This window comes from Acipenser ruthenus, chromosome 20, assembly GCF_902713425.1.
Source record: "Acipenser ruthenus chromosome 20, fAciRut3.2 maternal haplotype, whole genome shotgun sequence".
Classification (NCBI taxonomy): domain Eukaryota; kingdom Metazoa; phylum Chordata; class Actinopteri; order Acipenseriformes; family Acipenseridae; genus Acipenser; species Acipenser ruthenus.
Window position 1 is genome coordinate 20594887 of NC_081208.1, and position 27479 is coordinate 20622365.

General features: G+C 37.8%; 1 protein-coding gene across 1 annotated transcript in view; it reads left to right on the forward strand.

Annotated features, from left to right (window-relative positions):
- Positions 1-27479, forward strand: part of pepd (peptidase D) — a 129099-nt gene that overhangs the window by 32987 nt on the left and 68633 nt on the right. The window contains exons 8-9 of the mRNA XM_034904669.2: positions 1358-1433; positions 12431-12477. Coding sequence (XP_034760560.2) covers positions 1358-1433; positions 12431-12477 — 123 coding nt within the window. The remainder of the gene's footprint in view (positions 1-1357; positions 1434-12430; positions 12478-27479) is intronic.

Genomic DNA, 27479 nt, shown 5'->3' on the forward strand with positions numbered 1-27479 from the left:
ATCTGGTTTCTGATTGCACCTCTATTTCAATGTCTTATTAAGCCCACAGTAAAACTTGAGTCTTGGGTGATTATTTTGCCTACTAAATACAAAGTATGAACTTAAGATTTCAGTGGCGCTAGAAAAAACAAACTTCTGCAGTAATTCATATTTTGCAATTCAGAATATCTTCTGTGCAAAATATAAAATCCAACAAAATGATAAAGTTCTTCATTTTCATCCTACTAAAAGCAGCAGTGGGGCCACTCAATTCAAAATGCTGCATAAGTGGCAAGATTCCAAGCATGTACTAGTGCTAGTTTATTGAATCCGATCTCGTCTGTAGTAAAGTATATTATTTATAAATCCCTCGCTTGTCAGAGTTGAATAACCCAGATTGGAAAACAAAATATCCCAAGTTGTTTTTTTATGTGTTTTTCTTGCAACTGAAAGATGGAACAAATGAGAGGAAATTTTTTTTGTCATGTTTAAGTCATGGTTCTGAGGCAGAGCAATAAGCTGGGCTGTTCAGCTCTAATGGCCTGCGTGCCTGCTTGGCTGCCCAAGGTATAAAGCCCAGACCTTTAGTACCTGGTGGGAATCTGTCTGATTACGGTTACACTTCACTCCACTGCAAACTTTAATTGTGTGTGTTTTTTTTTTTCTGTAATTTATCACCAGAGAGGCAGACAAATTATTCCTTTCTGATGAAACTGACACTTTCAAAATTGGAAAATGAAAGTTAAAAAGAAATACAGTAATATTGAACTCTTAACGGCTGATTTACAGACTCACGATGCTCGTTGGGGTCTGTGAAACCAGGGTCTGTGTAAGTAGAACAGATGACTTGAGTCATATAGGGCTCAGTGAGCTCCCCAATATGACTCTCTTGGTTTAGAACTGGACTATCACATTCAAGGCTCTTGCTGGGGTTGAAATGACTACAAGGACAATCGGTAGTCTTTCTTAGAAGCAAGTACAGTCAAAATGCAAAATAAATTAATTTAGTGTTAAATGTACAGCATGTTTAATGACCACAAACTTACTGAAGCTGTCTTTTTTTTTTACAGTCTGGTTAAACCTCTCTTTTTTACAATTTGTTTTCTACTATTCAGTCAGCTATTTAGTTTTGTTAACTAAACGTGTTGTATTTTAGGTAAATATATTTAATAAATGTTCATTACTACCAGAAAAAAGAAAGACATTAAATACATCCAGCGTTTAAATCTGTGTGTATCACAATACAATTCTTATCATGACACATGTGATGGTCCTGATAAGCTGCTTTTTTATGGATATGATAAAGATTCTAAACTGTTTCTCTCTTTATATGTTCTGTGTGGTATGTATTGGTAATTTCTTAAACGGTCTCTTCCAGCCGCCTCCTTAAGACTGACATGGAGCTGGAGGTTCTGCGATACACCAACAGGATCTCAAGCGAGGCCCATAAAGAGGTGAGGCAGTCTTCAGAATCTGGTTTTGGTTGGAACTCCTAATACTATACTTTCTTTAACATGCTGTTCTGATTACTTTATAACTAGGAATGAGATATTTATTGAGTAAGGAATGAAGGTGTGTGGCGGAGTGTCCCGCCCCTATATATTTATTTATTATAATTTGTGTTTTTGTTTGCGGCGCAGATAAAAGCGCTGCATCTTTTGTTATTGTTTTTGTATATTTTAAAAACCTTGTGAGGATGCGTGGCTGATCAGCTACTGATTATTTAACTAGCTGACAGTCACGCATCCTTACTAAACTCGTGCAGACTGTGGCCAGAGTATAAGAACCTGCAGCTGTCCGTGCTGCGAGGAGGGTGTACAGAGGAGAGTACGGGGAGCGGAGAGAGCGAGGAAAATAAATAAACAGCTGATTATCGTGCTGGGTTAAAACCAGCACGCTTATTTGTTTGGTGCCATGTGTATGCTCTCCAAACAGTCATTGGTGGTAGTTTTATCTATTATGGCTGAAGACAGGGAATAATGCACATGGAGGGGGTCTGTCTGTGTGTCACACTTAAGGGCATATATCTAGCTGCTTATATAATTGTGATAGAACTACTTAAGGCTATTTTACCACAAGTTATAGAATATCACAATCTCTGGATAAATGGAGGTTCATGTCCATGTGTACATATTTCAGACATGTCGTAGAAAAATTGAAAAAACAAGAAAAAAAAAACATACAGACCCTCATAATTACATCATTGCTCAGTAAAAATATTTGTATAAAACCGAGGGTTTCTAGCCAAATGCAATCAGAAACGTCTTCAGGAGGCTAGGAGTGTATATAACAGTTTGATGAGGACTGGTGCAAAGGAAGCTATGTTGCTCACCATGTAGAGTTTGACAGACACGATCAGTGCATACATTTCCCAATTGTTTTAGGACCCTAAAAATGTTTAACAGTTAGGTCACTTGTATGTGATAGGGTCAAAATATGAAGAAAAAAAAAACTTTTTTGTGGTTTGAGCCCTTGACAATCTTGGATCCACAAGGAAAGCTGCACATTCAGAAGGTATTTATGAAAAAAAAAAACATACATACATACAAAACAAGTAAAAGGACAGGATAAAAATTAAACACAGAGGCCCACTGCAGGGTGTCTGAATGATATTCACTCAGTCACGATGTGTAATCCACTCAGCTCTGCTTTTCCTTAGAACAGCTGTTTTTGTATACCAATATATCCTAGTTTGAAGTGCTGCTGAGATGGCATTGATCTTAAATCTGTCTGTGCTGAAAGCTTCTAAAGGTCACTAGTGTAATAGTGTTTGTATGTTTTTTGGGGGAGGCTTGCATTGCATCCTGAAATAATAGTAATGCATCTCTGAATACAGATGCTTTATCAATTGGATGTAGTAAGCAATCATGATGCACACATTTCTAGTATCTGTACACTAGGTACACCAACAAGAAATGTAATTCAATATCTCACTGGCCAACATCATGGGAAACTGAATAACTAGAAATATTAGATATTGTTGTTTTTTTTGTATATTTTCAACGTAACTTGCAGGTATTCAGGGGTGTTCTTATTGCAATCATTTAAATACCTAATAATATTAACTAATATGTGTTTTTATTTTTGCTAAGATTGTGCTTTGAATGCTTTGAATGAGTTCAGGAGCTTCTCTTCAGTTATATTTGCTTACCATAGATGTACGTCATGCAGGTGACATAGAAACAAGAGCCAGGTCCGTCTGCAACTTTGCTAGCACTACACTAGCGTGCTGCAGATGGTGCTGGTGCTTACGAATATAAAGACACTTTGACTGATCTAGCCAACATCACATATACCTGGCAGCCAACTAGAACTGAAGATGAGCTCAAGCACATTAACACAAAATATAAATAAAAAACATACAATATTTGAGTAATGTCAAGAACCCCCCAGAATAACAGCACACATCATAAAAGGTAATAATTGTAATTTGAAGTTGCATACTGTTTAAACTGCATTACCATCATGCATCAAGCACTGTGTTGCCTTTGAAGAAAATCTCTTGGCAGCATGAAGTGCACATTCTTTGGCACTGGATACATTTCATAAACCAAGGCACCACCACTCTACAGCAGCAGTCATTTGACTCACACACTCCTCCAGGACTCTGTATTGCCTACAGCCACTGCGAGAGCCTGGCAACCCTGGCAACGAGCCACTGGCATGGGAACAGAGAGCAGATGCTCCTCTGTGTCCTTCCTGTGGGTAACTTGAAATCCATTTTTGAGCCCTGAGTGAACCACATTGGTCTGCCATTATCTGTTAATAACCTGGTGTTTTGGTCCATTTAAAGAAAGCAATTCCTTGCACATTGTTATTTCTTGCATGCCGAAGAGAATTGCCAGAACAAATTACTGTCCGTAATCTCAGTTGACCCTAAGTGGGCTACTGTTTGTGTTTTGATCTTTTGGATACACATTGGGCTCCTTTTTCAGAGATATAAAAATGGAAATCATAAGACTTTACTGTTCCGATTGAAAGCATGTATTTCTAAGTGTCATGGAAGGTCTTTTATTAGATTTAGCTTCATGGACCATACACATCATGTGATCTGATACCAAAGCATTTATCTATAGCAGCGAGATCTGGAGGATTCTTAAAGCGTGTGGCATGTTGTAAAAAAAAATTGGAATACAAAGGCTTAACTGTTTTTCTTTGTGGAATCATTGCATGCTCAGTAGGTTTCCTTTTCTATTCTGCTTCACTGTATGCAGCCAAATTTAAAGATCAAAACAACAGTGTATCCAAGTGCTGTAGTCGCTCTTTAACTCTGTAATAATCCCGCTGGTGTTTTCCCACTGCTACAATAAACATACAATGAAGAGAGATCTGCGATAGGGTTACAATTGTTAGGGCAGATATTTATATCCACTGTTAGCAAGATCCTTACAGTACACTGTTAAAATACAGTAATCTGTCACGTATCTGCCCTACCTGTTTGTCCACCATGATCAACCTCTTCAGCAACGTTAGTTTATAACTGAACAGAGAAGATTAGTTCACATATTGTAGATCCTACCAAAATTTTCGTACACTGAGTTGTATGTGCTCCGTGCGTTGCCATTGCTGGTTGTGTCACGTGAGCTGTTCAGTGTGTGGATATGTAAATAAATCCTGTTCGCCTGCGGGGGGGTGTATCAACTTCAACCTCCGTCTTGATGTGCAGCAAATGCATGCACCCATACAGGAGACGGCTACCCTGTCACACGCATTAATACCCCGTAGCTTTCTAAACAAAGGATTTAGGGGAGCTCCTGAATAAAAGCTGAATCTCAAAACAATAATTGTGTGAATATAGTAATTGTTACAGCTGTGTATAATGGTATTTAAAACAGGATTCATTCATCTGACTTTTTACATATCTGCCCTTGCTCTGGTCCCATTGCACTCGTATATGAATCAGTGCACTGCTGTTCATATTTTTTGCTGACTTGTCAAAATCTACTTTCTTTTTAATTTCATGTGGCAATAATAATTCAGGTTTCTAGTTCAGATTTTACAGATGCTGGCAGTTGCCAGTTGTTTATGGCAGTAATATCATGAAAAAATGTAATATAATTTTTTTCCATAACAACTAGCAATTTGAATGAGCAAATATTTTATGCAAATGATTCAATACGTTTTTAATCCTTTGCAGTATATTTCAAGTGTTTATATTCCAGGACTTGAGCTTGTTTGTGCTGTTGATTTGCATCAGATCATTTAGGTAAACATTCATTAAGTAAAAAATCAGTACAATACCAGTAAGGTACCTAACAGTGATCACGAGTAGACTTTGTGAGCTCCCTGTTGCTGCCTAGCACAACCCTCTCATTCCTAAAATCTTCCCTACCAATAATGGTAAAGAGGTGAAAGCTGTTAAATTAAATGCATATGTTTTTATACTTTTTAGGTTTAAAATAAGGATAGATTGCATGTAAAGCAGCCATTAAATTGCCTTGCAAACCTTGCTGTGGATCTTAACTTACCAATGATTGCATCATAAGCAGATGTTTTGAACTGACTGTCAGGAAACGTGTTAGAGGGGTTACAAGAGCTTCCCTTCACAATTTGATGACCTGAACACCCTCTGTCATTCAGTTTTGGGTCTCTCTCAAGAAGAGACTGCCAGTTGTACCAAATTGTGTCAAATTATTCCACATCTGTGATGTGGACTAATGTTCAGAGGGGACTGAGACCACCCGCTAGATTCAAACCCTGGTCAGGATGTTGTAAGGCTTTTAAGGAGGTTCCTCAATACTTTAATAAAGCTAGCACCTTTGAATCGTTGCATGATTATGGTACTATATTAGTGCAGTAGATAAAGGCTACACTGGGAATGTTCATAGAGTACTGTAGTTATTCCATATCCCATTCAGGGGCTTTTGGGTCAGAAGTAAAAGAACCACAGCACTCCGTGAACATTCATGGAGTATTCTGTTTTTATATAACAAGTACAATGTGTGAGAAAGAAAGTATGCTTAAACAGCTGATACAGGAGAATTACTTTCCTTGGATCAAGTTCCGCTTCTGTTTAGAAACGTGTCGTGATTTCGAAGAGTGCGATTCACCTGGATGTCCTGTTGTTGGATAGGAATTAATGCAAGATAGATTCCAAATTGAGCTAAAGTAAGAAAAATGTTCTCTGAGGACCACCGAATATAAAAAAAAATTTCAATGTTGGACATCTCAGTGCTTGTTGTAATTTTTGTTTTTAAAAAGATACTTAAAAATCACTGATTTATAATGCATTTTTAGGTTACACGTGATTAAATTGTGACACGATTATTTAAGGGTTTTATATTTAAAGCAAATGCACTTTATAAGAAGTAAAACAATCTCTAGAATATATTAATTTGTAATAGCACACATTAATCTTTAATCTCAGTGTACTTTGAAAAGCTCCTGAATGATAAATTCAATATTTGTCTTTATGATAAGCATTGCAATTATGAATCACTAAAACTTTATTAAAAGAGCTGATTTAATCATTCTTCCTTAATATTAGCTTTTGTTCTGTCACTTTTCTTGGACCTGATGGTTCTGCTCATTCTCCCCTCATATTAATTATGTTTGCAAAACCTATTCAGGATTTTTCGTTAAATGTATGCACAACTGCATAGTGACTTTGGAACAGCAGATAAGTCAGGAATGGATGCTGCCTTTGCACTGAATGGAAGCCAAAAATAGAACAGAATATAGATTGAAGCAGTAAGTAAAAATCTATAGTCAATTACAGTAAACACCCTCCTATTTTACTTCCATGTTTGCGAAAACAAGAAACGTGGGTCTTTTTGATTATTACTACTTCCAGATACAACCTTCTGTGGCTGGAATACAGCGTACTCCATTCACCCGACTTTGTAGTATACTACAGGTATTATCCAACAAGACAGACCGTGCAGCTAACTACAGGGTAGTGCTTGTTGCGTACTACGTGAACTGTGGATCATCTGTCAGTTCGAAACATTCAGTTATAAGGTCATAACTCAAGTCAAGTAGACACATTTGTTGCTAGTTCCACAATGCACTGGTTTGAACAGTATGTGGTGTTAGTATTATATCAGTTAGGAAGGGGTGGACTCTCCCAAGAAGAGCTAGTTGTAAATGGAACCCATCAATGTGATTAGTTTGTTAATGGGGTTGTTCAGGAGAAGAGTACAGAAGGAAGGATGAGTGCAGTGGAAAAGGAAGGAAATAAAAAGGATTTACCACTTGTAGTATGCATCAACCAGCCCTAGAACATACATTCTGTGGTCTAAAGCCTGTATTCTAATTATCCAAAAAGTATTACAAATCCCAACTAAACCTCTCCCTGAATCATATTTATTAATGAGACAACCCTGTTTTTTCAGCAAAGTACATTCACCAACCTAAATGTGTTTGTCTTGCTAACTGAATGTGAAATGTGAAAATAAAATAGAACTCTTGGCATGAAAACACGGCCTACTTTTTTTTTTTTCTTTTTTTCTTGACATCCTTTCCTTGATTCTCTTTCTGTAGACATAGCTAGGAGCAGAAAATAAATTCAAACAGACTCATTCTGTTGTCAGCTGAGAAATTAAATCATAAGCACTGTGCCCAAGGACTCAATGGTGTAATATATCTGCGCTAACTAAGTAGAAATGTGCAGTCATTTGAATCTTGGATTTTCTTTATGTAAGGGTGAAATGTAAGATGATTTCAGTGTTAGTGAGCAAATGGGTGATTTTTTGTAAATTCATAAAAAGTAGGGACCCTACATTTGGACTTAACTACTTATCCTCTGCTTATCCTATTGTGATGAAACTTGGTAAGGACATTCTTTAGCAGACGGTATTGAGAAGATCAGGGTCTGAGGTTATAAAGACATGTTGACCGTCCTTCAGTATGTCACACTTTTGTAAGTTCAGATACAATATGACTTATGGTTGGTTTTTAAATGGAGTTTATTATGAGTTACCCAGTTTTATATCTGATTATGTCGTCTCATATATTAGCAAAATCTTCCACGTTTTTCTGAACTCATTTTGCTTTCACATTGCACTAAAACAAACAAACCAAATACAGTCAGTAACCCCAAACCAACAGAGACCAATGCTGGAGGAACAGTTTAAAACAAACTGTGAAGGGTTTCATCTTGAGTATTCTTATATATTTCAAATGAACTGTAAAAGAAAAGAATCAAATTAAACTGCCTAAAGGAACCAAGTGTCAGTGGTCCGTAAGTAAAATGATCAGTATTTTGGCATCATGAAAGACATAAACCTGCATGATCAGTGAGTGCATCAGCATTACAACAGCTATACTCTGTTTGCCACCGTGGATCTTATGGGTAATTGATTCCATTATCATAACCAGCTTCACTAGACTGCTATTCTTTCAGCACCTTTAAAACGAGTAAAGAACCAGCACCTTTCATACAGCGCAATGTAAAACAGCAGTTCTTGTTATAATGTCATCAACAGTGCAGTGACTGTCATATGAGAGCTAGTGAAGCAGAAACGTTGAGTCTGCAGAGGACTCCTGCTTTATAACATTTGAAGTCAAGCGATGCAGCAATGGCAGTGTGACAGGGAAGGGTCCTGCTTGTAAATATTGTACTATTATTTAAAATGTATTGTTGTTTAAAATGCATTGTGTGGTTTGTTTGTTGGTGGGGGTTGGCAGGGATGGGGCTAATTTCCTATCCCTGTCAAATACATGTGAGAATGTGGCTGGAGCCTTAATTGCATGATTAATGGTTAATTAGGCTCCAGCCACATGGTATTTAAGGAGGGAAAAATTCTGTTTGGACTGGAGAGCTTCTAAGTCTTGAACACAAAATATATAGTATTTTGAAGCTTCCCTTTTTAATGGGTAATTGAATTACTGCAAATGTAGCTTATAAAATAATTCTATATATCTCACAACTCGGTCACTTCTTTCTCTATATCGGTTGTAAAATTTCAAACCTGGTACTAAGCAAGGTTGAGAACATGATCCGTGTGTAACTGTTTCACTTCCTAGGTCATTTCACCTCTTCAGGCGTATTTGCTTACGATTGTAAGTCGCCCTGGATAAGGGCGTCTGCTAAGAAATAAATAATAATAATAATAATAATAATAATAATGTCAGTCAATAGTTCATGACAGGAAAAATAGCATTAGAGGGATGGGGCACTATTTTACTCTCCAGGGGCCACATTTATTAAACTTGGCGTAAATTTTATTATAATTTTGAGCGTACGCTCAAACCCATAAATTTGCATAGGCAAGAAAAAAATGGGATTTATCAAATTGGCGTACACCACACCTACGCACGGTTTTGTTGATAAATCACACTCATCCTATAAATGTGCGCACGTGCGCACGCTTCAATTCCCCGCCATCAATAAGCCTTATATGGTGCATGAATAGCGGCATATTTCAAAGTGACAATGAACATTCTAAAAGAGAAAGAAGAAAAAATTCTAAAGCAGCAATGGCAGGTGCACAGCTAAGGAAAACCAAGAAACACAGTTTTACAGAGAGTGAGATTGAGGCTCTGTTAAGCGAGGTGGAGGCTAAAAAGTCCTCCCTTTTCAGCAGCTTAAGTAGTGGCCTGTCAAATAAACAAAAATATGTAGCTTGGCAGGAGGTCACCGCTCCTGTAAACTCAGTGAGTTCTGAGAGCCGGACCATGACCGAAATAAAAAGGAAATGGTCCTAACATGAAGGTTGAGGGTAAAAGGCGCCTTGTGGCTACAAAAACTAATGTGCGAAATACAGGAGGGGGGACCAGAGAACCAGACCCCTCCACCCGTGACCAACGCCTCTCGTCCACCATTGACAAAAGCGCTGTAGAGGGAATTTCAACAAGTCATTAAATGTGTTCATCATGTTATTCTTTGGATGTGCATCGTCGTAATTATATTAACCATATGCTATTATCACAGTCTGGTTATCCACTTGTGCTGATGCATTTATATGCTAATATATTGATTCGGACGTTAACAGCAATAAAACAATAGCCCTTGAATAACTATTGTACAAACGCCCAATATCTTATTTTACTGAACAAAACATGTTTCAAGCGTGCAATATCACTTTTCAGCCACTGGAAGTAGCGTACGGATGGTCAGAAGTTTGCGTAGAGGTACGCACTTTTCCACGTCAAGTTGAAATTTGATAAATCACAAAGTTTGCGTGGAATTGAGCATACAGTTTTGTTAAGTGGATTTTCTCAAATGGCAGCACATCACAATTTAGCTTGAAAGAGATTGCTCACCTTAGCACTGCCCTCTCCTGGGACATAATTAAATACTTTCTGCCTGCATCTCAGCTGACCTCTTTCACTGCATCTCGATCCTGCCATGATCCCTGGATTCTGTAGACTGTTCTGTCTTTCCTCCCACATTATGCACTGGTAATATTATTGCTGGCCTCATCTTTTGGTTTGTAGATTTTTCTTGAATACATATATGCAGATTTTTTCAGTGGAATGCTACAGCATGTTGCTGCTGCTTCCTGGTTATCTCTCCCTGTGCTGCAGTTCAAACTCCCTCCAGTGGTCTAGCTGCAATTAGACCACATCATGTCATTGTAGCTAACAAAATAATTCCATAAATCTTAACAATTGTGCACTTCCAAAAACATGTGCTTGTTTCAAAAGTGGGCATTTGAGACATACAGTAAGAAATGGAAGTCTACAACACGTAAGATGTGTGGAATTATTTTGTTAGCTACAATCACTTTAGTAATGCTAACACCCACTCCTCCTACAATTAAATAAGGTCCATGAATAATTAGGTTTAGATTCATCACTTTTAAAATAGACCCCTGCATCATCTACAGCAGAGGTTCCCAAACTTTTGATTGCCGCGTACCCCCTTCCAGACCTATCAACTGTCTGCGTACCACTACCATACAGATTTATATTTTCATGTTGTTTTTAATATATGCTTTCTTAATACACAGATTTATACACAATAATATACTTGCAATATAAATGACTATAATAACACTGTGTAACAATTATTTATTTTTTTTTGGTTCCTGGGTAGTAAGTGTTATTTCCTAATTGCTTATGCCTCAAAAGTATAGAAAATGGCTATTATTCCCCACAAACTTTGCTTTTGTGACCAGGACAGTGATACTTTGAAATTTAGCTATTTTCCAGAACATTCCAGATAGATTCAGTGCTGAGTAAACTTGGAGTAACTTTTAGAACTTTCTAGAACTTTCCAGTAATATAAATAGTAGTATAAATACAGGGGCCTTAAGCCCACCAGTTCCGTTTAGTTCCTAAACACAAAAAACCCAGAAGAATGTGTCCGTGACCACAAGGATTTCGTTGTGGAAGACAACAAAGGAAAGAAGGTACAAAGTGTGGTACTGTACAGTTACTACTTTGTGACAGAAAAAAACAAGCATTTTGTAAAGTACAGTTACAGAAAACAATAATTTTATACAGTACATAAAAATCGAAAGCTCTGAAAAAAATGATTTACATAAAAATCGAAAATAGCACACAATAAGCACCAAAAAAATGTAATTAATAAAAAACTAAAAACATACGTCATAAATATAATACATTTAATTCGCGTTGTACAGTTATTGGTGGTGAGAGTTCTGTACGTCACTGTCCCTGTGTATCCTTGTTCTCATTGTTACCTCTTGGAGGTTTGCAATAAACGAGCACACCACAGCGTTGATCCCAAGTGTCCCGCTGCTGCGAGATTGTCTTGCACGGCTCTGTTTGTTTCTCCATTTCATGGCAGAAATTAAAATGAATTTCCAATGCGTTTTAAAGTTTTGTGTGAATATGACAAGTCTTATGAAAATGCAAAAAAAAAAAAAAAAAAAAAAAAAAAAATGTTCGCCATTACACAATTTGTCACGCGTACCCCCTAAACACGTCTCGCGTACCCCTGGGGGTACGCGTACCACAGTTTGGGAACCTCTGATCTACAGCAATGGTATCAGGATGCAGCTGTTTATCTACAGTAGAGCATTGTTTGAAGTAGCTGCATGTCTTGAATACAAAGCAAACACGATTCTCGGCACAATAAAGAGATCGACTGGTAATGTTAATGAGGCTAGGAAGAAATTTAATATATTGGCCTGTATTTTGTCTGCATTAAATTAAACATGCAGACAACCAAGCAATATTCAGCCTAAGAAAAGGGTCCAATGATGATAATGATTTAATAAGCTTTGGTTATTATTCATTTAGATTAAATCACAGTTAACTCTTTAACACTACCGATCACTCAAAAAAGCAGACTGACTTAGGAGTATAGGAAAGATTGGTTCACTGAAAAACAGCAGAATAGTAAACCAATCTTAAATGTACAGTTTACTGTTATTTATATCTGTGCCTATTTCAATGTATATTCAGCCCAGTTAAAATATTCTAAAACTATTTATTTAGTAATGCTAGGGTAGTCATCCTAAATACTTATTGCTGAAAAAATTTAAAGCACTTGTTGTTTGTTTTAATATTCATAAACATTTTTTTCTTTTTTTTTCAGATAATGAAACATGTAAAGCCTGGAAAGAAGGAATATGAAATGGAAAGGTAAAGTTAATGCATCTGCATATATCTATCTATCTATCTATCTATCTATCTATCTATCTATCTATCTATCTATCTATATATATATATATATATATATATATATATATATATAAAAATTGTTTTTTTGTCTTCCTATTAAACAAATGAGTGCCTTAGTGCATTGTTGATCCATTCTAAAGTTATCCAGACCAAAATTGGCTGATGCTGGAATTATCCAGTCTGTGCTACTAGCTGATGCTAGATTTTACTTTTTGCTGTCCACCATATTATAATGTTTGCAGTCATTCATTTTTTGTATCGTTTGAAAAGTGCATTCAGCTGCTTTTATGTGAGTTCAAGAGCCAGACTGCAGTTCCTTTGCCTGCCATAGACAGCAGACACCAATATCACCTAGTGAGCACCTTTTTGGATTAAGTTTCCTTTTCTACTGCTGGCAATACACAGCTACCCACTAGATGGTGCTGGCGCCTTTTCTGATCTACACTAGTCTACATTTCATATTCACTGCACATTTCCACAGCCTTATCAGGAAAAATAAAAATTGAAATGATTGTAACCATCAAAAAAAGGGAGAAAAAAGAGGAAAAATAAATGATTAATTTGGAGGTATTTACCCATTAGCCAGCACATATTAAAATGGGGGGCATCCGGATTTTGGAGACCAGGAAAACTACATTGAAATCTCCCAATACAAACTGTTGCTCTATAAATGGTCTGTAATCGACCACTTTAAGTGCAGAGGACACCATGTCGAAAACAAAGCACAGAAAAACACAATTTGAAACTCGTTTCTGCAATGTTCATTTTCAATTTAGAGAACAGAAGACAGCTTACCGCCTCTTTGTCTAGCTTTGGCCAATTTGCATTTGTGTGCAAGTAATGTCATCAGCATTTAAACTGTTTTATTTAAAGGATTTGCTTGTGAGGCTGTGATCCCAATTACCCCTGAAGCATGCTCATTTATTTGACTGTATTACCATGTCAGAGGATCAAATGTTGGATTGGAACTGGGATGTTTTAATAAAGCCTCAATAATTCATCTCGTTAACGTAATGGCTTTTCATATGACCACTGACTGCAGTGCCTCTTGATGTTGCTAATTGCGGATGCAGAACTAGATTGCTGGGCAGGTGCACAAAGGATTAAGTGAAGATTGGAACTCCTAAATGAAATTATTGTATGAAGCTCCTGTTGCTTCGATGCAAATTGGAGTGACAGTTCATAAGGTGAAATGGGGCCAAAAGCAAATGCAGACCTTGATTTGAAATTGCAAGGGTGGAACGCCTGGTCCTGAGCAGTTGTTGAATTAGTATAATGAGCATTTCATGACAGAGAAATCGTATTGTTTGTCAATGTAGAATGTCTACGCCCCTTGGTTTAGCTGGGCACCTGAAAAATGTTGTATTACCATATACCTTCATGAATCATCTAATCTTCAGGCAGTGAACCAAAGACCTCCCATCTCCCCTTTATAAATACCAGCCTATGGGTCCCTTTTTGGGTTTGACGTTGTAGAAATATATTTATTAGTAGTAAATGGGTGTTTATTAAAGCTTCTTTATTAAAGCTAAAGTAGAGTATTTTAATAAATTTTATAGTAACTGCAGTTTATAATTTCCATTATGACTAGGGCTTCTTATTTTCTGTTTTTTCCCTCTGGTTTTCAGGTTAATACATTTAATCAAGCGTATACTTCCATTTAAATACGTTATTTCTCTCAATTTTGGGGGGAAATCGAGTTTAACCCTAATTTTAAAAAAAATATATAAATAAATTAATATACATCTACAGCTATGGCCAAAAGTTTTGCATCACCCTATAAAATGAACTAATTCAAATGAAGTTAAATGGACCTGCTGAATATTGTTATGTTAACATATTTAATTAGATACTGCTTTATAGTTTTCAATATAATTAACGAAAAACAAACAAATTGAAAAATTTGACATTTTTAAATCTAACATAAAATACTGTACTACTATTATGGCTTCTGGTAGACATTTGCAATATAATTTTGAAAAAGATCTAAATAATCATATAGTGTGTTTGTTTTTTTAAATTATGTCTCATTATAGGTGATGCAAAGCTTTTGGCCATAGCTGAAAATATAAATCTTTATCAGGATTTAACCCTGAAGTAGGACACCCTTATAATCCCCATCTTACATCTTACTTGCCATCTGTCTATGATTTTTTATGGTACAGGTCACCTCTATTGGAAAGTTCATATATTTTTCAGCCTCTGTGGTTTGTATGTTGTAATATGCATCTAATAAAGCACAGGTGACAGATCCAAAAATTGTATTTGTGAGCTGGCTGTAAATCGTGCTTGTCAAAACTCCTTGTTACAGTGTCTGTTTTATACTAGTTCTGCCACAAGCCCAGACATAGTTCAGACATAGACACAGATGCAAGGAGTGGGAAAGAAAACGTTAGAATTTTGTCATTCATAATTAGAGTCAAAGTTCTTAAACAGAAATAGGCATGCATTTCTAATTCATCCCTCGTCTCCTCCCATTAGCCAGCAAGGAAAAGTACTAGCTGTGTGTTGCATGCTAAGGACGTGTTTACTTAACAAGCAGCATTGGAATGCAAGAATAGGAAATCCACAACCTCTTGGCATGTGGAGTAATGGGGAAACAAAATTAGAAATCTGTTTCAGTTTTAAAAGAAAAATCAATAAATACATCACACAGAACAAGCAATCGATGTTTAAGGCAATAGAATGTGTTCTACCTTGTGATGCAATTTCAAAGAGAGATGTGTGTTTTTTTTATTTTTTATTTGTGTTTGTTATAATATGGCAACATCATTCAAGGTAGTGTTAATTTTTTCTGAATTACATTTTCTTTTAATGTAACGATTATACCAGTTAACTTTTGTAAGCCATTCAATTATTAACAGATAATACCAGTTTAAACAAAAGCAACCAAATTCAGGGGCTCAAGTTGTCCGACTAATTTGTTCCCGTCATTTAATCCCAATAATGGAGGGTGGCTAAGTGGTTAACAGTGTGCAGTTGCAGGAATGCAGCAGTGATCAATAAACAAGCAGACAACGATAATCCAGGTGCAGTGGTGTTTTATTTGTACAATCCAAAGTCTGATGACAAAGGGCAGTACACAATAACAATGAGAACAGGCAATACAGCGGCGTGTGTTGCATTGTTGTTAATCCCCGGGTTGGTCCCGTAATAATAATAGTACTGCACCCACACTTAACACAAAACACGAACACAAGTCCACAGTGCGTGCTAAAGTGCTTGTGGTGTAAATACAGTTATTCGTGAAACAGTGTGCAGTGATGTCTGGGTATGTGCTGGCCTTTGGCGACAGCTCCAGATCGTGTTCAGCCGTCTAATAAACAAGTGATTCTTTAGACACAACAAACCAAACAAAACGATAACAATACACAGTCTTCTTCCGGTTGAGCTTTAACCATACAAAGGAACAGAGCACTTCGCTACGCCCACTTTTGTACCGTCAATCATGACCCCTTGGTTAACTAGTGCAACCGCTCCTCCAGTCCCCGGCTGCCACATCAATTCCCTTCCGGGTTGATGAGTTAGTGTATCGTAGGTTACCTTTAAGAGTAAAATCAAGTACAAGATAGAGAAAGTATAATTATGATTGACAGCAGTAGTAGAATACAGTAATTTTGTTTTATTTTTAGCATGAGAGGTCATGGGAACCCACCCTCTAGTCTGATAGATAATGACGGCTATAACTTGGGAAACGCCTGCTGGAACTTTTTTTGCATTGTTCAGTGAATGTAGTAAATGATCCTTTTACAATAGCAGGTGACCTTTTTATATGCTAACGTAACATTATTCAGCAGGTTCCATTAGACTTTATGAGCAAAATTAGTTAATTCTATAGAGTGATGCAAAATGTTTGGCCATAGCTGTACAATACTTCAACAGAAGTTCAGTGCTGACACATGGTCATTCTAGAAGACCAGTGGTCCTCCTAACCCACATGCAGCCCCCTTGCAATCTACACAGTTTTGTAATTACTTCTAGTGTCCCACCAGAAATAAGTGCAACCTCATAAAGAGACAAACAAGCGAGGCCCAGCCTTGAAGTTCTCCACCTAGATGTGTCAGGCGCTCACCAGTAGGGGTCGGTCTAGCATGGTGAGTTGAAGTATCCTCCTATGCAGGGTCGTCAACTTGTGCAACTGAAATTCGAAAGAGCATGCTTTTACTTAATGCGCTTTGTGATGGTGGTCCACTATGAAAGGCGCTGTATAAAATAAAGATTGATTTGATTGATTGATTTTTACTTGGTGAGCCACTGGGCACCCATAAAAAATGAATAATGAAATCCTTACTCTAATACAGGGACATGCAACCCACGTCCCATTTATTGTCTGACTGTGGCCCAGTGTATTAATTCCATTTCACTTATGAATATATCGTAAATATTTTTTAAACTTTGTTGACTTGCTTTTTCAAATTTTTCGCATAAAAAGCAGCACACCATTTTAATTCGTCCTGCGGAGGGTAATTGCTTCTCATCAGCTTGTCTCCAACTAATTTCACGAGTCTTCCTCTCCTTTCTCAAATGCATAGGAGGCTTAGGAACCCATTCCCAACATAGGAGGCTTGTTGCTAGGGAAGTGACAGGGAAGTGATCAGGGCTCTGTGGGGGCCATACCATCACTTCCAGGACTCCTTGTTCTTCTTTATGCTGAAGATAGTTCTTAATGACTTTCGCTGTATGTTTGGGGTCGTTGTCATGCTGCAGAATAAATTTGGGGCCAATCAGATGCCTCCCTGATGGTATTGCATGATGGATAAGTATCTGCCTGTACTTCTCAGCATTGAGGAGACCATTAATTCTGACCAAATCCCCAACTCCATTTGCAGAAATGCAGCCCCAAACTTGCAAGGAACCTCCACCATGCTTCACTGTTGCCTGCAGACACTCATTCGTGTAGCGCTGTCCAGCCCTTCGGCGAACAAACTGCCTTCTGCTACAGCCAAATTTTTCAAATTTTGACTCATCAGTCCAGAGCACCTGCTGCCATTTTTCTGCACCCCAGTTCCTGTGTTTTCGTGCATAGTTGAGTCGCTTGGCCTTGTTTCCACGTCGGAGGTATGGCTTTTTGGCCGCGAGTCTTCCATGAAGGCCACTTCTGACCAGACTTCTCCGGACAGTAGATGGGTGTACCAGGGTCCCACTGTTTTCTGCCAATTCTGAGCTGATGGCACTGCTGGACATCTTCCGATTGCGAAGGGAAGTAAGCATGATGTGTCTTTCATCTGCTGCAGTAAGTTTCCTTGGCCGACCACTGCGTCTACGGTCCTCAACGTTGCCTGTTTCTTTGTGCTTCTTCAAAGGGTTTGGACAGCACATCTGGAAACCCCTGTCTGCCTTGAAATTTCTGCCTGGGAGAGACCTTGCTGATGCAGTATAACTACCTTGTGTCTTGTTGCTGTGCTCAGTCTTGCCATGGTCTATGACTTTTGACAGTAAACTGTCTTCAGCAACCTCACCTTGTTAGCTGAGTTTGGCTGTTCCTCACCCAGTTTTATTCCTCCTGCACAGCTGTTTCTTTTTCAGTTAATGATTGTGTTTCAACCTACATATTGAATTGATGATCACTGGCACCTGTTTGGTATAATTGTTTAATCATACACCTGACTATATGCCTACAAAATCCCTGACTTTGTGCAAATGTACCTAGAAGAACTGATGCTGTTTTGAAGGCAAAGGGTGGTCACACCAAATATAGATTTGATTTAGATTTTTCTTCTGTTCACTCACTTTGCATTTAGTTAATTGATAAATATAAACTATTAACATGTCTATTTTTGAAAGCATTCTTACTTTACAGCATTTTTTCACACCTGCCTAAAAGTTTTGCACAGTACTGTGTGTATGTATGTGTGTGTATGTATATATATATATATATAATATGTATATATATATATATATATAATATATATATATATATATATATATATATATATATATATATAATATATCTATATCTATATATATATATCTATATATATATATCTGGCTCTTTGAGCTAATATATATATATATATATATATATATATATATATATATATATATATATATATATATATATCACACACATTAGGTTAAACTAGTTTTTTGAATATGCGGCCCGTGATAAAAGCTTGGTTGCGCACCTTTGCTCTAATACATTCATTTGTTTCTGTTGAGTTAATATAAAGCACTCCCAACAGTGTACTGCTCAATCCTAAAGTATTAATATAGGAGTAAAGTAATATACAGTGGGAATAAAGTGAGATTGGGTGCTGAAAATCGCAAACAAAGGAATGTAAGAGCAAGGAGACAGAGAGTCTGTTTGGAGAAGCAGCTGAATGGGTAGCTAGGGGCGCTCCTGTCAGCCAGGTGAAGTGAGGCATGTTGAGAGCCAAGCAGAGAGATGATGGAGGTGAAGGTGAACCGAGCTGGAACTGGAGCAGTGAAGCGGGCAGTCAAGCAGAGAAGAACATGAAGGGTCTGGCCGGTACAGCCCCTGGCTGGAGGAGGGGTCTGGAGTTCACAGTGGCACTTCAAATGATTGTGGCTAACAAAATAATTCCTTAAAAGTGACCTGTTGTGTACTTCTGTTAGCTGCATAGGCCTCAGTTGTGCAGTTTTGAAAGACACACATGTAATAGCAAATGTGTCTGGTGCTAATGCCTTCCCCTCCAGCAGTGTGTTTCGGGTCAATAGGAAAACAACGGGTTGATGAATGCCAAGAAGCAGTTTGGGATCATTTCACCTAACAGCACAAATGCAACACTCCCTGAAGTGTGGTTTGTAAACATATTTCTGTAACCCAGTACCAGATATCATGTTAAATAAAAAAACACAGTAGCATGTGTGTTTGAAACTTAACAAATGGAATTGCACAACAGGAAACAATGTCATTATTTTGTTAGCTACAATTACATTCCTTATGGCTTCTTATTGAAACATTGTAATTATTTTGTTAGCTACAATCACATTCCTTATGGCTTCTTATTGAAACATTGTAATTATTTTGTTAGCTACAATCACAATCCTTATTGCTTCTTATTGAAACAATGTAATTATTTTGTTAGCTACGATCACAATCCTTATTGCTTCTTATTGAAACATTGTAATTATTTTGTCAGCTACAATCACAATCCTTCTTGCTTCTTATTTTAATATCGTTACTGGTCCCCCTTTAACTGTACTGAGAATATTTTGGTGTTCACTTGATTATAATTTTTTTATTTCAATTCAAATGTTTCAAATACAATGCTAGAAGTGCTGTATTGTATTGTATTTTAAATACAGTGTTGTAAGTACTGCATGCTGAAGCTGTTGTGAGGTCACATGGTCAGATTGCAGCTTCAACACTGAAATGAATTTTAAGTACATTGAAGTGATTAGGGACCAGAGAGCAGCAGCAACTACACTACACTAAACTATCTGCATATTCCAAATTGAAGTGTAAAATACAAGCAAGGAAATAAATTCTCTTCAGAAGAAAAAGGGAATAATATTTCTAGTGCTCATAGGAGGTAAGAAAATTGATCTTTAACTCGATTATCACAGCTGAGTTCACGGAGGACAGGATCCGTGGGTGGCAAATTATACATATATTTTTTTTTGTATTTTTGTATTTAATTAAAATAATTGGCAGTTGAAGGAGTTGTGGTCAAAGGTCTTGTAGTTAGTAGATTATTTTACTAGTCTGGCAATTGAAGTAAAAAATTCACATACAATTAAAACCTCAAAACTGAACCTGGATAGCCAGCTAAATTTAAAATATATACTGTATATATATGTATATAATATATATATCAGAGTTTATTGTGCTCTCTTGGGCTTTGGTAGAAAAATAATGAATGCGGTTTCTCGCAGTAATTTTGCAATGCTCAATACATGAACCAGATATTGCTAAAAAAAAAAAAAAAAAACTACGGTTACCAGTAAGTGGAAATTTAAACTTTCTTAAGCTCAGGTTTGCGTCCTGGCTTTAAGTTACCAATCTTAGATGAGTACACTCTGGCACTCCTGTGGATTTGGGAGACAAAATCAGCAGAGCTGTTTCATTTCGCCCCACTACAACGGACTCTACTGGCCAGGTGCCCGGTGAACTCAAAGCAGACACCTGCAGGGCTGGCTTTTGTCCTTCAGTTGAAATGCTTTGTAGAGCTCATGGGTGTGAAGTGGAAATTGGCTTGGCAGTGTGATTGGAGGACACCCAGTGACCTTCAGTTCTCCTGAACTGTTGTGGGGATTTCTGCAGTGTAAATGGGGGTAAAATAATTGAACACACTAAAGTTCTCATACATGACAAACCTGAATACCCCTAATTCTAAGTTTAAAAAACAAAACATCATCTTCATGCATCTATAAGGCAAATCCGAGGTAAGAATTAGATTTTACTGTTTTATTGTAAAAAAAAAAAAAAAGATTTTTGACATTTGAATAGATCCAGCATTTAGGTTTTGGTATAAATAGTTTGCAGCAGCATTACATTATATGAAGTTTGTTGTTGAATATTCCCAGCCTGGGGAAAGTAATGACTTTTCGGCTGCTTTGAGTTGTAAATCCATTCTAGTGCACAGAATTAGACAGAAAGAGGCATTTTGTGTTAGAAAAGGATGTTTGGCCAGATTTTCTCCTTGAGGCAAACCTTAGCATAAGACCCTGGAGGTTTAAGGAGACACCCATGAGAATAAAGGATTTCTGAAATTACACACAAACATACTGTTCAATCCATACAGAAGGATTCTAGGAGCTAACACAGCTATACTGTTTAGACATATTGGCTCTCAAAATGGGAACCAATGTCTTCATAGTTGGCTAAAACAGCATGTATTTAAATTGATTTCTACTGCAGTTTAAGTGCTTCTGATGAAATACGGATACTCACTTTCGTTGTGTATTTAAAAAAAAAAAAAAAACGTTTTTATTTTTTCTATCTGCGTAAACCAAACCTATTCCACTCTTGTAAAGGGGCTATTTTATGTTTTAAATTAAACGATTTGAGGGAGACTTGGTACTGTATTAGCTGTGTTTATAAAAACTGCTCACAAGTAATGAACCGATGACCTTAACCTTGACTTTCTGACCTATTTGCAGTCACGTGACTTTCAATTCCAGTGGATTAGGACCACACACTTACTGTATTTGCCTGTATTCTAGGATTTTCTAGGTCAAGTTTGATTTATTTGCACTTTTTAATAAACTTGAACTGTTTTATTATTATTATTATTTTTTATTTATTTCTTAGCAGACGCCCTTATCCAGGGCGACTTACAATCGTAAGCAAAAACATTTCAAGCGTTACAATACAAGTAATACAATAAGAGCAAGAAATACAATAACTTTTGTTCAAGTAAAGTAAATGTTTGACAAACCACAATTCAATAATACAGCAGGTAATAGTGATAGTTACATCAGGATATGATTAAATAGTGATAGTTACATCAGGATGTGATTAAATACAAAGTACTACAGGTTAAACACTTGGCAGATTACAGTATTCTGAAGTACAGGATTAAATGCAGTAAAATAGGGGCTGATAAGAGCAAAATAAAGCACATTTACATGAAGGGTGATAGTGTCCCAGGATACAAACAGAGGAGTTCTACAGGTGCTCTTTGAAGAGGTGAGTCTTAAGGAGGCGCCGGAATGTGGTCAGGGACTGGGCAGTCCTGACATCTGTAGGAAGGTCATTCCACCACTGCGGAGCAAGGGTGGAGAAGGAGCGGGCTTTGGAGGCAGGGGAGCATAGCGGTGGTAGAGCTAGTCTTCTAGTGCAGGCGGAGCGGAGAGGTCGAGTGGGGGTGTAGGGAGAGATGAGGGTCTGGAGGTAGCTGGGTGCAGACTGGTCAAGGCATCTGTAGGCTAGTACAAGAGTCTTGAACTGGATGCGAGCGGTGATCGGGAGCCAGTGGAGCGAGCGGAGTAGTGGAGTAGCGTGGGCGAAGCGAGGCAGAGAGAACACTAGGCGGGCAGCAGAGTTCTGGATGAGCTGGAGCGGACGGGTGGCGGACGCAGGGAGGCCAGCCAGGAGGGAGTTGCAGTAGTCTAGGCGGGAGAGTACCAGGGCCTGGACCAGGAGCTGGGTAGCATAGTTGGTGAGGAAGGGTCGGATTCTTCGGATGTTGCTCAGGAAGAATCGGCAAGTGCGTGCCAGAGTGGAGATGTGCTGGGAATAAGAGAGGCAGGGGTCCAGGGTGACTCCAAGGTTCTTAGCTGAGGAAGAGGGAGAGAGTGTGGTAGATTCCAGAGGAACAGAGATGGAGAGATCAGAGGAGGGGGAGGAGGAGGGAAAGAAAAGGAGGTCAGATTTAGAGAGGTTGAGTTTGAGGTGATGCGAGTGCATCCAGGAGAAAATAGCAGACAGACAGGTAGAGATACGGGAGGAGATGGTGGAGTCAGAGGTGGGGAAGGAGAGGAAAATCTGAGCATCATCAGCATAGAAATGGTATGAGAAACCATAGGATGCGATGAGGGGGCCCAGGGAGCAGGTGTAGAGAGAGAACAGGAGAGGACCCAAGACTGACCCTTGGGGGACTCCAGTTAAGAGAGGGTGAGGTGTGGAGGTTGCTCCACGCCAGGTTACCTGGTAAGTGCGGTTGGAGAGGTAGGAGGAGAACCAGGCCAGAGCAGTGCCAGAGATCCCCAGGTCAGCAAGAGATGATAGTAGAATAGAGTGATCAACAGTGTCAAAGGCAGCAGAGAGGTCGAAGGTTTTACTGCCACATCATATTAGTTTTGGCCATGTGACTTTTTTGTATCCAGATAATGGAAACCACACCTGTGTGTGTGTAACGTGAATTTTGTATACATACGCACCACAGGGGTGCTCGTTTTTTAGGCACAAGAAATACTAATGTTGCATTATGGTACACCCTCTTGATTGTTTGACTGGATTTTAAACGCCATAACCTTATGATTCATTGTATCAGATATGTTATTGAACGTGCTGAGTGATATTAACCGCAAGATTAAAAAAATCCTTTAGAGACAGAAATCTGTCAAACTTGCTAATACGCTGGTTCTTTGTATCAAGATGTCACGTTTAAAATATCCATCCGGTGCAGATCGCTCTTGTTAGATTCAAATATCTGGAGTGCTACAGAAGAGATTCGTCTCATCTCTGGGATGAAGGGACTAGTTGCAGTCCATGCAATGAAAAAGCTCATAATGTGACAAAATCCTTTTTCTGACGGCTACCTGCTTCAGTGGTTTCCCTGAGCTGTTCAGGAAGTCACTGGGGAGGGGAGGGGGGGGGGTGGACACACATGAAAGAGAGGCCTGTGGAGCCATAATGAGAATTTACAAAGCACGCAGTCCTACGCTAGACAAAAAACTTCTTGTGATGCCAAACAATGTTACCATCACAGTAAAAGGCTTATAACAGTGCCGCATAGTGCTGGCGTGCGAAAGCATATCCAAGTGTTATTTTTAAAGAATTGAAAAGTATCGAAGATTAACCCATGCTATGGGCCATATTCACAAAACATTTATAACAAGGTTACAGAACTACAGTGGAAGAAACTGCTGTAAAAAATACAGCAGAAACTAAAGATTAAATAGCTTCAAATTACATTTTCTCTTTCCTGTCTCCTTTCCTTTATATAATGTTCTGTGTGGGTTTTATTGTTATTATTCAAATATTGTTTTGTTTTCAAGGTGCTTTGAGTAGGAGTTCAGGAACTACTCTTCAGTTCTTTATGCCTGCCATAGTAATGCAGATTACGTCAGTCAAGTGTCTTTAAGGAAGTAGGAGCCAGCGCCACCTAGTGGCAATGCACTTAATCTAGCAATATACTGTAGAGCAGTGGTTCCCAACCCTGGTCCTAGAGACCCACTATGTCTGCTGGTTTTCATTCCAACTGAGCGCTCAGTTACTTAACTAGACCCTCAATTGAACTGACAATTTGCTTAATTTGACCCAGGACCAGAGTTGAGAGCCACTGCTATAGAGGACACTGGCTCCTCCCATTGGCTGATCTAGCCCGTGTTACATATAGTACATCTATAATAGGCAATAAGAAGTGAAGAACAGCTCTTGAACTCGGCTGAAAGCTCCTTAACACAGACTTCTTTTTAAAAAAAAAAACAAAAAAAAAAAACGTATTTGAGTAATTGCAAATGTCTTAAAAATATAAGGTGACTAAGAAATTTGATGCTTGCTCTTTAACAATGATAAGCACCAATATTCAAGCTCTTCATGATACACTGTACAGGATTCTGTAGCATGCACTTATTGGTGTTATTACTTTAACTGCTTATTGTGGCAGTCTTTGACATAAGATTGAATGATCTGTGACTAAAAACTCTCAATTATTAGTCGAGCAGAAACAAACTAATGAAGGCATTAGCCAAAGAACTTGTCTGCTTGACTTGGTTTCTTATATATTCACATTAGCTAGCATGCACCCTTCAAATAACCCTGTATGTCTATATATAGATTGTAAACTCCTCTGTGTTTTAGTTTAGTACTGATAAAGTTTTACAAAATCTATAAACTAACATTGAGCAGCTGACAAATCTGTAATGGTATTCTGACTCCTGGCGTTCTGGTCTATTATTTAACAAACTAACCTGGTTTTACTCAAAGATTGCCTGCACATGTATTTTTCTTTAAATACTTGCCATACAAGTACAAGTTTACAGTTGGTATGTGCTTAACACACAACGGGTTAGCCATGTAAGAAACCTATTAGACATGTAAGAAAATTAAAACACAACTGTGTTTGTAATACTGTACCTATGGACATTTTAATATTCTACAGTATACACATATAACTGAATAAATACATTCAAAGATTACACAAGTGTTTTGAAAGTTCAGTGTTTTCCATCTAACTTACTTGATTGTTCACATGGAAATGCCTGGCTATTATTGCATTAAGTGATGACACCTAACAATGAACACAGTTCACAGTGTTTCAATGAAAAATCTGAGTCAGCTCAAAACAAATATTTTACTCCTGAAGGTGAATGATTTATTACTATATTTTGTGCACTCCGAAAAAATAAAACGCAGAAAAAACAGAGAACCACATTTAGCTTTGAGGTAGATGAATGATGCTTCTGAGAGAAGGAGGCTTTTAACTTCAGTTGCAGTGCACACACACTTAAAAATGTGTTTTTATTTCAGGAAACAATGGCAAAAACATTTTCTTCACATTGCTTAATGTTTTTTATGGCTTGAAAACCTGTAAACGTTTGCAGTGAAATACTATCTTCAGAATATTAAAATTGGGGTCTGGTTCTTAACCTCATCTGCTGAATAATTAAATCAGTGAAGTGGCGCTTCACTGAAACACTGAGAGGCAGGCAGAACATTGTGATTAGGCTCGGCGTTGATAAAGAGGGCCTGCAATATCTTTTTCAAGCTTGCATTGTAGTTGAGTGCAAGAAGGTGTGACCTGTGGATTGGTCCCTATGGGAGCAATTACTTCTCGCAGGCAAATTTTTTCTGCACTGAATGCTGTAAATGTCAAGCTGTGGCTTAACCCACTCTAATACTAAGAGAATACCTCCCCCACCTACCAGCAAGCATATAATAGCAGGGTTTTAAATAATTACCTGTCCACCTTCCGTAGATACATACATTGGTAAAAGAAACAATATTTCTACAGTCGTTACCCGCCGCAATGGCAGGTAGAATTATTATTACCTGTTGTCTTGTCAGTGGTGTCTTGACCTATGAAAGAAAAGGTTCATGGCCTATTAGTAAATTGAATTACTGTTGAACTTTTTCACCATTTTTCTTCTGTTTTTTTTTTTTCTTTCATATATACTGTAACGCTCCTAGACTGAACTTTCTCAAGAAGCTGTCATTTGACTGATTAGATCAGGGTATGTTTTAATAAAATGTTTAAAAGCTTGTGCTTGGGGCTGGGGCATTTGTATCCTTTTTGTAGTTTTACACCATTAAAAATTAAGTCAGTTCAAATGTTATTTTATTTATGTTTTCACCTTACCCTTGTCTTTTTATGATGCTTGCAGTTATTCTGAGTGGTTCTGGGTTCTGTTAAACCAATGTTACCATTTAAAAAGTTGTATCTATATCTGTGAGCATGTCTCCAAAAATTCTAAGAAAAAACTGCCTAGGACTGAAAATACTTACTCATTCCATTCAAATCATGTGAAAAAATGGGCTTTCAACTTAGCTGGATCCACCTGTTTCACCTGCTGTATATACAGTACCTAGGTTATGAGGAATTCTGTTCAAGTGCAAGGGTGTTAGAATTCTCCAGGCAATCTCAAAGCCAGCTAAAGACAGATCTAGAGATCCATGAACAACGGAACAACTTGATTGCAAGGGAAAGGTGACCAAATAAATGAAATTACTTACTCTTTGAAAGAAAGGACTTGAAAAATCAGAAGTATTAGAGGATGCATTTAAATAGTTACAACAACAACAACAACATTGCACTTCTGTAGCGCCTTCCAAGACCAGGTCCTCTCAAAGCGCTGAACACATTTTAGCAGAGCAAATATGATTACAAACAATAGTTTAAAATGAATAACAAAACATTAAGTACCTTTTCAAAGAGATATGTTTTTAAATAAGATTTAATAATTGGGGCAGAGTCTGTTTCTCGTGTTGGCGAATTCCAAAGGCTAGGGATGAAGTAAGAACATTTTTAACTTTGGAAGTCGCAACAAACAGGCATCCTGTGAACATAGTGTACAGAATTACCAAGGGATGTATGGAGATACAAATTATGTGAGATATAACAGAGCAAAACCATGTAACGCCTAATAGGTAAGGAGTAGGATCTTAAATTCGGCTCTAAATCGTACCAGAAGCCAATGTAATGTCTCATTTCAGAATACATGTTGGGGATTTGCATAACAAAATATTCCTTAATGTGATGGACAGGCCATTGAGACAAAAGTATGTGCTACGTGCGTCTTTCTAATTGTACAAAGAGTTGTTGGCTGTTCTTATTCTCCAAAGAACAGTGACAGTAATTTGCTGTCAGATTAGTATATTCAGTGGCTGTTCT